This window comes from Candoia aspera, chromosome 3, assembly GCF_035149785.1.
Source record: "Candoia aspera isolate rCanAsp1 chromosome 3, rCanAsp1.hap2, whole genome shotgun sequence".
In the NCBI taxonomy this organism is placed as follows: Eukaryota; Metazoa; Chordata; class Lepidosauria; order Squamata; family Boidae; genus Candoia; species Candoia aspera.
The window spans coordinates 69,139,327-69,153,135 of NC_086155.1; the positions used below are offsets into that span (position 1 = coordinate 69,139,327).

General features: G+C 37.7%; 1 protein-coding gene across 1 annotated transcript in view; it reads right to left on the reverse strand.

Annotated features, from left to right (window-relative positions):
* Window positions 1-13,809, reverse strand: part of DOCK7 (dedicator of cytokinesis 7) — a 149,851-nt gene that overhangs the window by 40,287 nt on the left and 95,755 nt on the right. Inside the window, exons 23-29 of the mRNA XM_063298047.1 lie at window positions 9,636-9,728; window positions 8,217-8,306; window positions 5,455-5,550; window positions 4,034-4,174; window positions 3,767-3,880; window positions 3,040-3,210; window positions 1,689-1,828 (exon numbers count right to left, since the gene is read on the reverse strand). Coding sequence (XP_063154117.1) covers window positions 1,689-1,828; window positions 3,040-3,210; window positions 3,767-3,880; window positions 4,034-4,174; window positions 5,455-5,550; window positions 8,217-8,306; window positions 9,636-9,728 — 845 coding nt within the window. The remainder of the gene's footprint in view (window positions 1-1,688; window positions 1,829-3,039; window positions 3,211-3,766; window positions 3,881-4,033; window positions 4,175-5,454; window positions 5,551-8,216; window positions 8,307-9,635; window positions 9,729-13,809) is intronic.

Sequence of the window (13,809 nt, forward strand, 5' to 3'; positions counted from 1 at the left end):
CTCTGCATATCCTTTCAAATGCATTATTTATTTATAAGCAACATCTGCATCACACGCTATAACATGTTCCTTGAGTGGTTTATCACACTCATGCCCTCATGACCTCCTGTTTGGACTACTGCAACACTCTCTACATGGGGCTGCCCTTGAGGAGCATTCAGAAGCTTCAGTTGGTACAGAATGCAGCTGCCTGGGTTGTAAACAGTGTCGGCCACTTGGCACATGTAATACCACTGCTTTGGGAGCTGCATTGGCTGCCGGTGTGTTTTCGGGTGCAATTCAAGGTGCTGGTTGTCACCTTTAAAGCCCTTCATAGTTTGGGACCAGGTTACCATAGGGACAGTCTTTTCCCAGTTGTTTCTACCCATCCAATCCAGTCCGGCAGGGTGGGCATGCTCCGGGTCCCGTCAGCCAAGGAATGTCGGCTGGCAGGGACCAGGAGACGTACCTTTTCTGCCGTGGTGCCTGCTCTCTGGAACATCCTCCCTCCTGAGATTAGGATCACCCCGACCCTTTTGGTTTTTCAGAAGGCCTTGAAGACCTGGCTTTGTGCCCGGGCCTGGGACCCCAAGTGTGTGAAGGGCCCCGTTTCATGGTTGTGCTAACACCAATGGCTTTTAAGATCTCTTGGCTGTATTTATATTTAATTTTTTGGTATTGTTTTTATTGTTTGTTTTTATTATTGTTAGCCGTCCAGAGTCACTGGTTTGAGATGGGCGGCTATATAAATTGAATAAATAAATAAATATAAAAACTATGTTTTGCTTTGTTCTAAAACATCCCGAAGATATTTCTCCCTAAGAAACTTGGGTCTAAAATTGATCACAGCCTACAGACAAAGCTTCCCTGGAAACTGACTCTAATATAAAGGTGAAATGTCATCTTTGCAGTTGAAAAAATGTGTGAGAGAAAAGTAGCAATATTCTATTTCATGTCTTGCAGTGATGAAATGAAATAATTGTTCTACTGCGGCTTTACATGCTTTATTCACTTACAAACGATGGGATCAGTTAAGATTTTTCTACCATTCCCTCCAGTAGTTACATTTTTCACCATGAGTTGTTACTGACCCCAATTATTAAATATGAAACTATACTATTCAACCACAAACTATTCTACTGGAAAATAAAGGCTTGGTTTAAAACAAAACAAAACAGCCCCTTTCTAATGATGCCATGCTTAATAAATTTTATCATGTTTTGTATTTATATGATTTTCTTGATGCCTGTGAGTTCTCATACCGGAATGATTGTTAATTTTTCTGTCAATGGATACTTCTCTGAAAGACAGTGCAGCACAGTGCAGAATAGAAAACATCATCTAGGTCTGAAGCAACCAAACTTTATTACCAATCACGCATTAGCTGTGATCCAAAGTTCTTCACTTCTGTGATTAGAGTATCATGCTAGGCTGACCATACAGAAGCCCCTTCAACCTTTTAAGACACATGTGGCTGTTTCACTGATTTCCTCTTTTTTATGATACTGATCTGAAAAAGGTGTTCTGGTGGGCAAAAATGAGTACAACTATCTAAGCAGACCTAAAGAGTTACTGAGTGTGAAAGAAACTGGGACTTGAGAAAGATTGCACATTCTTTCACTATCCTGTAACATTACATTTGAAGGCTTGTGAGAGAAGCAATAAGCTTTAAGTTATTATAGTGTGCTGGAAACAATTTTAAAACTCACCTATCTGCTTCAGGATCTAAAATGACAGCCAGTTCAGTAAGCACCAGTCCTGCCAAGTAGTGCTGTTGACGAAAAGGCACGGACAGCTCAAACATATTTGCAATCTTCTGATCCTGGATATTGGTTGAGAATCCAGAACTCTGTAACAGAAACATTGCTCCTTGTAAGTTTTATTATACATATTAGTACTGGTAGCCTCCACCACCATCATCGCATCATTTATTTATATAAATATATTCATAATAAAGCAACAGAGCATGAAATAAGAAAAAAAAAACAAAGAAATACTTTCAACCATAGTTCTGCAAAAGAGTTAATTTGCTTTTTTATTACTGTTCAATGAGTAACTACATCAGGACATGTCTACTGCAAATGAAGAAGGATTCCTGATTTTTCTAGATGGAATTTTTGAATGGACGCCACATTATGTTTTTTTGCTGGGGTGAACTATCCAGTTTCCATTTTTATGCAATTGTATATTCAATCTAGGAAGATTATGGAGATCATCCAATGACTATAATGTTGTAGATATCGGATTTTCCTCTTTTTTGTAAGTCGAAACAGTTAATCCAAGGAACAAGACTAGAGGAGCTGTTTTTTATTAATTGTACTTATTAGAAGGAAGGTTAAGGTTATAACACCTAAATTCCAGTGAGTAACTTGCTATAAAGAGAGATCTTTATACAGGCAATTTATAGTACCAAAATTCTAATTTTTTCTCTCTCTCTCTTGGGAAGGGGGGCACTCAAAACCTGTTCACTGTTTTGGTAACCACTGGACTTTTTATCAGTGTGAAAAGTAACTCCCACAGTAGATTAACTGCTGTTCCTCTGTGAATATTCCATGGAAGAAGTCAAAGGTTATGCATATACTACAGAGTACACACTTGGATTGCTCAACAGTTTACTATATCCATTAACCTTTAGAACAGATCTCAAGAAATTTTAATTTCAGGAGTTAGATACTTTAACTAGGATAACAGATCATGTTAAACCATAGTTTGGATTAACCATGTTGATAAGATATAATGGGTATATTTTCATATCAAATTAAGTTAAAACCAAGCAAGTAACAGTTTGGCTTAACATAGTGTGAGTCCATCTATTTTTTCAGTGCATCTCAGAACTGCAATGTGGGAAATAGTAGTAAATGCTATTAAAGGATTTCTAGGATGCTCAGCACTTCTTTGCAGAGGAGCAATGCAAGCTAATTATACAAATAAGCATTAAAAAGGTCTGTATTCAAAGGAGAGCAGTGCTAAAGGAGAATCTGATTCTACATGAAATGCTACAGTCCGCTGGATTATTATTAGCCTTATAACTCTACACTGTTCTTTTGGTATACTGCTCACCTGCGAAGTTGCTGATGACACTGAAGGTGATGGAGATGCAGGCGGTGTTAGCAAACTACATGGCAAATTCAGAGTAACATAATGTTCATGGCTACAGACAATCCGAAGGAAATCCAGCCTCAAGGACACAAGCGTGCTGGGGACTGGTAAAGAATAAAGCTTGGATGACACCTTGTAAAATGGGAAAAAAACAGTTAAAAAGTGACAAGGAAGCTATGTCACTACAAAAGTAAATGTACCCTTGTTCCTCTAGACAACAGGAATAGGGAGCCAAGGACAGGCATGTTAAATTTGCTGTTCATAAAAAATGAGCAATACAATGTTATTTTCAATTTGAGATTTAAACAATTTTGAAGCATTTCCATGCAGCTCAGACTATGTCCTTGTTGAGTACAACTACTCTGCTGGCCCAGAATATGATCTATCAAACCCAGTATTTTGTTTCCAACATCAAGAGCTAAACAGATGCCTTTGGAATCTCACAAGCTGACTCCAACAGTGATAGTGTCCCTAGTGGTTGGTCAACAAATTAGGAGGGAAAAAGAGAAGAAACAGAACCTTGGCCTTTTTTGAAAACATCCCTCTCATCAGATACTGCAATGCTTTTTACTCCTCCTTCCCCCTTTCCTTCCCTCTCCCTCTTGAATGCAGGCACCTCCAAGGATTCTCCACCTCAAGCCATTTCTACCTTAGATGCCCTACTTTTACCTCAGTCTTGTCACTGTACCTGTTTGTAGTAAGTCTTAACAAGGCTAAAGACAAATCCTCTGTCCATGACAGACAATAGATCATTGAGAAAAAATGCTAAACTAGTGTTGAGTCTTTCAATCATTTCTGTGTCCTGTATCAGAGGGAAAAAGAAAAAAAACAGTGTGTTTCAACACAGAAGTTTCATGCCAAGGCCCTTATCCAACCACTTGTCTGGTATTTAGAAATTATCTCTCAGTATCAGGGTTTACTTCTGACAAGAATACAGCTGAATTGCTTCCATTACCTTCTGAAACCGGGAGACTATATCACCGGCAATTGTGCTGACCAGCGCAGCTATGTCATCCATGAAGCGCTCTGGAAAACGATTCTTCCTCGGTGCATCGAGTTTGTCAGCAAAATACAAATGATGCACAATACTTTTTACCTGGAGGAAACATATATTACCACTCACCATCACTTGCAGGAAAAAGGTCAGCCATGGATAGCACTGTGATTCGATACTTTTCCATAAACCAGATTTAATCATTGCAACAATTGCTAGAGATTACTCTTTTACAGTGCTGGACTGAATTTTCATCCCCAAATATTTTTGGGGGTTACACACATGGCAAACTGTCCGATCCACTAGGTAGACCAAACCATGAAATCAACTCCACCAGAAGGCTAAAAGTACTTGTATTGAGACTGGTTATAACAACAGAATCTTGCAAGTCTGTCCAGGTCATCTTCCTCATTCTCTACACAAACCCAATCTCCGCAACTTTTCCATTTTCATGTCCTTATTGTATGTTTGTGTTTGCTCCCAGTTCCAATTCCTTCTTCTTCTCTGTTTTCTCCCCTCATTCCCACTTTCTTCTTCATTACAGCTAATTAATTCCTGCTGTAAATTAATTTCCATTATAAATAGGATGCAGTCAGAACCATACAGATCAACCAGAAAATTGCTTCCATGTTTTGCCCCACTGAAAATCATGAAGCCAATATTTCAGGCTTGGTGAGTCTATTAAGCAAGATACTTTCTTAACGGCTCCCATCTGCCTGGCTACTACTGCTGCCTATCCAGCCTGGACCAATACTACTACTGCTGCTTTTATTAGAGCCTATTAAAATGAATCCTGAGTCACTGCTCACACCCATGGAGAGGCTGAGTGAACATGCAATATGGGAACACCAAAAAATTGGTCACAGGATTTTGGGAAGGTCCCCCTTTTGGGAGACAAGCTTCAGTTGTAGCTCACTATACTGACTTTTGACCATAAACCTGAATGAAATTACTGCAATACTCTTATGTTAGGGAACATTATCTCAGTATCCTTCCAAACAAAGACCTCTGAATCTTCCTCAGTGAAAGGCCCAGGTTGCCTTCTTTCCCCACTGGTCTAGCTCTATCTACAGTGTTTGGGATTAACTTTCAGAGGCATTCTATCTTCTACAAAAGTAGATATTACCTGGATAATCAGTGGCCATTTTCCCTCAACATTAATCTGTGAGTAGGGTTCAGGAAAGCAGTCCAGAAGCAACAACAGCAACAACAACAATAAAAGATGAGTAGATCCACTTTCTCTCTGGTCCCCCTCTAATACAGGAAAGGAATAGACAGCTCTTACCAGAGATCTGATCTCTTGCATAAGGGTTCTGGCTTTACACTGTGGGGCACATGAAGGTTTCTCATCCTTGCCTTAAACAGTTTTTGCGTTCTCTTACCATAAGTTCAAAGAAGAACCATGCCTGCTGAAGAGCTGCTTCACGAACACTTCCACTGCATACAACCCACTGTAAAGCCAGTTCTTCATGAAAAAGCTAGCAAGATTAAAATTCATGTTTAATCATCCAGCATTTAATTATTCCCCAAACCATAATTTATTTTATTTATATATTTATCAAATTTGTCGCCGCCCATCTCCTCCGAGCAGAGGAACTCTGGGCGGTTTACAATATAAAACAATAAATATATAATAAAACTTCAATATAAAACACACTATAAAACCATTTCACAGAACTACCAAATATAATAATTCATAAAATGATAGCAATTAATATACAGGGATGACAGCAAGCAAAGCAATTTCCATGAACATTATAGCAATGGTTAATGGTCTTTTGATGAAATATCTGTGTAACAGTACCAGACCACAGTGATTTAAGCAATGATTTAAATTACCTTTGTCCAAAAATTCATTATTACTATCAATAGTTTCTTTTTTCCTTCTCAAAATATTTGGGGCATGTATTAGTTTAAAACATTTTATTCAGCCTTTTCTAGCAGTAACAAGAAGTACATTTAAGGAGATACTAAATTATAACAGTATAAGAAATTGTAATTTATCATTAGTTCTAACTGACAGAGACTGGATCCACATATCACATTATGCAAGATTCCTTTTAAAAACAGTTTGTTAAATAAACTACAATTGATTGCATTCACGTATCATGTTCAGTCATAAGCCATGCCATGTATGAGATTCAGGAAATGTATGTACCAAGCCTTGGGGTAGCTATATTAGAAATGGGATATATGTTGTCACATTAGCTCAAATCCAACTTTTAATGATTTTATTCTAAATATGACCAGAACTGGCGCCCAATCCTTTGTGTTCTTCCATGTGTTCTGTTATAAAGTGATTCAACAAGCACTAGTTTATTTTGTGGTGCTTATGAGGCAGATTACAATCAAACAGTGGGTCAAAATTAATAACAATTAACTTAAAAGTACCTTAGAGACTCCTGCTTTGGTTTCTGAACAACACATTGTCTTCTTCATTATTCTCTTCTTCTCATCCCCCAAAGACACAAAACTCATAGTCATAATGCTGGAAGGGACCATTTTGGCCACCAAGTCCAACATACCAACATACCTCAAGTCCATACCTGCTCTGTAGGTATCCAAATTAAACATCCCCAACAGAACTGTCCAATCTTTGCTTGAACAGATCCAGTGAAGGAGAGACTATCAAGGTAATTGGTTTCATTGTGTCAAACTGTTATTAATGTTAGGAAATATTTTCATAATTTTCAATTCGAATCTGCCTAATTTAATGTAATGCAATTTAAAACTATTATTCTGGGTCCTGAACTTTTCTGGGTGATACCATTTCACTTACTTGAAAAGTGCTATCATATTCCCCCACAGATTTTTTTTTCTCAAAGGTACACACAAGAATTTGATTTTGGGTCTTGACCATCATCATTGCCATTCTCTGATGGCTTCTTAAAATATGGTGCCCAGTACAGGCCACAGTATTTCAGGCAGGGATCTGACCAATGCAGAACAGAACAGAACAGAACAGAATAGAATTTCTTTGATTTAAAATAGAAATTATTACTTCCAGCGATGCAACCAAAGTTACATTTGATGACTCACATTTAGCTTGTGTACAACTGCAATCTCGTATTATTACCTAGTTAGACACCCCACATCCCATACCTGTATATTTAATTTTTGCTCCTCAACTGAAGCACTTTCCATTTCTATTAAATTTAATTGCTGTTTCCAATTACCTAACTAATCAAAGTAATTCTGAATTTTGTTTCTCTCTCTGTGTTAGCTATCCCATCTAGTGCTATGTCAACTGCAAATCTAAATCGAAACTATTTATGCTAGGATGCTTTTTTTCAAGTTTTTTTTAATAGGGTAGTACAGACTGGTGATGTTGATAAGGCAAAATGAGAAAGGGCAGTGCACGAGGAAAGATAAGTTACCACAAAACAACATACTCATCTTTCATTTTAATCTTATCAGAATGATATTAAATAAAACAGAGAAAGTGAAACTGTGAAGCTCTTATCATATAAGAACTGGTGCTCACAGGAATCTGAAATGCAGACCACTATGGCATGGTGGAGAGAGATGCTCCTGCTCGAAGCTAGAGACGGAATGTTTGGGAGCAAAGTGAGAGCTCAGGAGGAAACAGAATTAAACAGTTCCATTTCTTTTCTCCAGTTTTATGGAAGAGGAGGTAAGGAAGAAAAAGTCCTGGCCTGCTGGAAAACAAACAGGAAGCATTTCTTATTCTTTCTATCCACCTCTTGGAAAAACAAACTGATGGCAAAAAGCCACCCATCTAGGTTCCCCACAGCTCAGTCCCTGATGCCCCCAAGCAGAACTAGAATGTCAGTGATCCACAACAAAATGTCTTCCTGCCTCCACAAAACATAAGAATTCACAATCCACAGAAGGTAGTAAGTGGAAGCCACTGAAAGCTACACTGAAGAGCATTGAGCATTTGCTCAATCTCTGTATTGCTCTCCAGTGAATGATCAAAAGGAATTAATGTTTTCACAAAAGTGATTCATCTGGATAACATCCAAGCTAGCCTGTTATTTGTGGCCTGGTATATAAAAGAACCGAGCAACAGCAACTCTAGTTGACTCAGCACACTTCAAAATCAGGACACATTAAACAATGACTGAACTGTTTATCATTCCTTGACTTGCAACACAGCACGAATGATCTTTGCTATATCTACCTTTTTAGTTGGCAATCGTCCTGTTAATGTTTGTAAGAAACTTGGTGTCTCTGTATGGGAAGACATACGATTACAGCTTCGATCTGTAGCCTACAACATGGAAAGAAATGAATGGCAAAAGCACATTAAAAGTTGCTATGGATGACATACACAGTTTGAGGACAAGGAACATTAAAAGAAAATAAGAGAAATATTTTAAGTTTAGGTTTCAAGCTCTCATGTATATGTCAGTTCAATAAAAGGACAAGTAGTATTGAACCTTATGGGCATTTCTAAACTTTTTAACAAACATTTCAGCTGTTTGTAAAAAAAAAAAAAGGCTTGTAGGGTCCAAAAGGAGATTAAACATTGTGCAATGTTTTGGCTTAAAAATATTCAATGTTGCAAGTATGAAACTGGTTTGTAATAACCTTGCATTTAGCTGACATACAAGAAAATAGCATATTTTATAATTTCTGTGCCATTCATCCCAGCTTAAAAAAATAATGGGATATTGCCCCAAATATCTATATTTGTTGCATAGAACTATATAATCAAATGTCTTTTTATTTTTAAATTTGTTTTTAAGGACCAAAAAAATTGAGTTTTTGACTCTTTTACAAAATAATTAAACTGTTTTTATCAGAGAAAGCTGAGAGGTATCATCAATTGAATTTAACCATGACTTCATTTTGATAAATAAATAATCATGCTGTGTTAAGAAGCAGGCAACTAAGGTTAAAATTATCATGATACTAAGCATTTCATATTTTGCAGTGTACCTCTTGACAAATTTTTCAGCATTCAGTTTTCATCAGGAAAGATGAATTGTTATTAATTGGGATTCACACATTTTATATTTCAAATTTCAAAATTACATTACATAATAAAAACAAGGTGGCAAATGAGGAAGAAAAATATATTATGAAAATGATAAGCAGATGATGATGATGATGATGATGACGATGACACAAAATATAAGATTGGCATCCTTAAAATACAAGGAGATTAATGGGACATATTACTGAAATTAATGGGACATATTAGCTATGTCTATTGAAGCCTTAGTGATTTCAGTAAGCCAATTTTATATATGATTAATTAAGTCTTTGTAAGATTTAGAAAGCATCTGCATGTAACATGTTTCTATTTGGATTATATTACACTAATGAAATGCTATAAAAACATGTGTAAAAATAAATTATGGAGAAGGAAAAACAGTTCTAACTGAAAGACTGTGAGATCAGAAAATATTAGCAACAGATGGTTTCTCATGCAGGGTGATGGAAACAGGAGAAAAGGATCCATGTGAATTCTTCAAAACAGATAAAAGCATGCAAAGGGGATCGTGGTGTGAACTCAAGAGAAAAAGATTTCTGCATGGTAATATCAACCAAAGATATTAGGAAGAAAGTAAGGAAGCTCTAAGGGAGACACCACCTGTGAAGTCTCTGCACTCGGACAGGGGTTGGATCCCCATGGGGCAGCTTTTGCAGCACCAGTGTTTACCCAAGAATTGGAGCGATCTAAGCCCTGGGCACATAACAGAAAGCAGCAGGGAAAGGAAAGAAATATTACATGTTGCATGCCACATTTGTATTGGAAATTCAGGGAGATTAATTTCTTCAAAGAAACTCAGATGGTATACAGCACAAACACATCACCAATTAGTATTGTTAAATAGTTTGCTTAGTCCAAACAATATTTGTATTGTTTCCCCAGGTATACCTGCTAAAATGTCATCTGACTAAGTGTATCTTGCAGCACCTTATATATGTGTAGTTAATAAATGGCACTTTCTCCATTTCTGTTTATTTTTAATTTTACTCCAGTTTCTGTTTATTTTTAATTTTGCTATTTAGGAGCTGTATTTTAGTAAGCTTGTAAATATTAATGCATATATAAGTAGCCCCCATTCTAAAGAAAGATAGGCTGCAAACTCACTGAATGACAGGACAAAAATTAATTGCAACTTGCTCTACTGATTTTAGCTAGAATGAAGCTCAACCAAATTTCTCAGGATTTGGATCACTGATTATATCTTATCACTTCAAAAATCATTTATTTTATAATACGTATATCCTGTTTTCAATCATCACCACATAGTAGAAAAGATAATTCACATACATTTCTGGGAATCTGTTTTGTCTCATGGATTTCTATGCTCCTGTAAATTGCCACAACCATCTATTGACATTGTATAGGTAAACCATAAATCTCTGAATTAAAATTGGCTGTCAAATAATAAAGAAAAGACCCAGCCATCTGAGAAGAAATTTATAAACCATGAATTATTGTGAAAGTACTTGCAGGAGTTCAGGAATTCACAGGAAATAAACTTCAGCAGTTGGGGCAGAATTATCAATCCTATAAACCAGCCTTTCTCAACTTTTTGACTTGAAAAATATTTCAAGGGAACCCCTTGAATTTTCCCTCAGGGAACCCCTGCACATTCAGGCTCAAATATAGGCCAGAAGTTACAAAATTATTACTTATTATTATAGGCCTGTATACAGTATACAGTATATGCATTAATAGCATTCTTAAACTAAAAATAAAGAATGAGATTTACCTCTTTAATATGAAGTTGCCCGAATTTGAAATAATGTTTTAAATAAATCGTGATCTCCCAGGGAACCCCTAGTGACCTCTCACAGAACCCTAGGGTTCCATGGAACCCTGGTTGAGAAACCTGCTGTAAACTAAATCTCACTAAGAAATGTTTTATGGTTGGTCAATTTTCTATATCAGACATGGTTATTGAAACAATTGCCTGAGGACCACTGACATCATTAGATTGTTCAGGCTAAACAATTCTCTCTCCCAATTTGGAGTACCTACAGCTTCCATGCCATGGTTCACATTGTTTAGGAGGACCTCTTGATACTCTAGTCAGGATTTTGGAGGGCGATGGAGAATGCAAAAAACAGGAAATTCTGCTATACTGTATATACAGTATATTATATAATACACTTTTGGAACCAATTATTTGTCTTACTTAATATCAACTTTAAGTGAGATATAACAATGAGCACAACATCCAATTTGGGTGGGTCAAATCATTCCATTTTAAAGAAAAAAAATAGGATTGCCATGAAATTCAATGTCCTGAGAGTTCTATGGGATCCTGTCATGCAGAAACATTAGCCCTTCCAGCTTATTAAAAGGCAGTATGTTTCTTTAAGAAAGCTTCTATCTATTTTATTGCCAAATTATTCAGGCCAGGCAGCTCATGCAAAACTTATCATCTCCTAGGTAAATTTCATGTGCACATCACTCCCTCCAGCATTTCACAAAAAGGTCAAGGTGGTTTGATTAAGCAAGACTATCAAATGAATACTAAAATACTCCTAGCTCTTCCAGTCAAACTTTAAATGTTTAATAAGAACAACAGGTAAACCTTTCTTGAGGATGAGGCTTTTTTCTTCCTTTTTAATAATTAAAAGGATTATGTTCTGTGGTTCTTCCATTCTCACCTTGCCCTTTTATGCCAGTTTAAGCAAAACGTAAAATAAAGCGTCTCCACTTTTGGCATGCAATTTTGGGGTGTAAAATGCTTTTAAAGTGGCTCATAAAAGCTTTTAAAGTGGCTCATAAAATATTCTGTGCCAGGAGGAAAAATGAAATTCTTTATGAGAAGTTTATGAGAAGAAGAATCTGTTCTTTGATGTCATTAATCTCATTGAAAAAGACATCTGGAAGTGCAATCTACCAACAGTGGAAGAATCTAACCAGGTGTACCCCTGCCAGCATATAGGAACTCCATGCTAATGATTTGTCCAATTTGAGGCAGGTAGTCAAATCTGTCTTCAGCAAAGGATCGTTACCTTGCCATGGTGCTGGAGCTTGAGCACCTCAATGATGCCATGAGCTAAACCATGAAGGGCCACCCAAGACGGGAAGGTCATGACAGAGAGGTCAGACTAAATGCGATCCCTGGGGAAGGTAATGGCAACCCACCCCAGTATTCTTGCCGTGAAAACTCAATGGATCAGTACAACCAGAGATATGTTGGTATACCATCGGAAAATGAGACCCCCAGGTCGGAAGATGGTCAAAATGCTACTGGGGAGGAACAGAGGATGTGTTCAACTAGCCCCAGACGTGATGACACAGCTAGCTCAAAGCCGAAAGGACAGTGAACGGCGAATCCAATGTTCTAAGGATCAACACACCATTGGAACCTGGAATGTAAGATCTATGGGCCAGGGCAAATTGGATGTGGTTATTGGTGAGATGTCAAGATTAAAGATAGACATTTTGGGTGTCAGTGAACTGAAATGGACTGGAATGGGCCACTTCACATCAAAGGACCACCAGATCTACTACTGTGGACAAGAGGACCACAGATGAAATGGAGTAGCCTTCATAATTAATAGTAAAGTGGCTAAAGCAGTGCTTGGATACAATCCAAAAAGTGATAGAATGATCTCAATTCGAATTCAGGGCAAGCCATCTAACATTACAGTGATCCAAATATATGCCCCAACCACAGATGCTGAAGAAGCTGAAGTAGAGCAGTTCTATGAGGATCTGCAGCACCTACTGGACAACACGCCTAAAAGAGATGTTATTTTCATCACAGGAGACTGGAATGCTAAGGTGGGCAGTCAAATGACACCTGGAATTACAGGTAAGCATGGCCTGGGAGAACAAAACGAAGCAGGACATAGGCTGATAGAATTTTGCCAAGACAACTCACTCTGCATAACAAACACCCTCTTCCAACAACCTAAGAGACGGCTTTATACATGGACTTCCCCAGATGGACAACACCGAAATCAGATTGACTACATCCTTTGCAGCCAAAGGTGGTGGACATCTATACAGTCGGTAAAAACAAGACCTGGAGCTGACTGTAGTTCAGATCACGAACTTCTTATTGCACAATTTAGGATCAGACTAAAGAGATTAGGGAAGACCCACAGATCAGCTAGATATGAGCTCACTAATATTCCTAAGGAATATGCAGTGGAGGTGAAGAATCGATTTAAGGGACTGGACTTCGTAGATAGGGTCCCAGAAGAACTCTGGACAGAAGTTCGCAACATTGTTCAGGAAGCGGCAACAAAATACATCCCAAAGAAAGAGAAAACCAAGAAGGCAAAATGGCTGTCTGCTGAGACACTAGAAGTAGCCCAAGAAAGAAGGAAAGCAAAAGGCAACAGTAATAGGGGGAGATATGCCCAGTTAAATGCAACATTCCAGAGGTTAGCCAGAAGAGATAAGGAATTATTTTTAAACAAGCAATGCGTGGAAGTGGAAGAAGACAATAGAATAGGAAGGACAGGAGACCTCTTCCAGAAAATTAGGAACATTGGAGGTAAATTCCAGGCAAAAATGTGTATGATCAAAAACAAAGATGGCAAGGACCTAACAGAAGAAGAAGAAGAGATCAAGAAAAGGTGGCAAGAATATACAGAAGACCTGTATAGGAAGGATAACAATATCGGGGCTGGCTTTGACGGTGTGGTCAGTGAGCTAGAGCCAGACATCCTGAAGAGTGAGGTTGAATGGGCCTTAAGAAGCATTGCTAATAACTAGGCAGCAGGAGACGACAGCATCCCAGCTGAACTGTTCACAATCTTGCAAGATGATGCTGTCAAGGTAATGC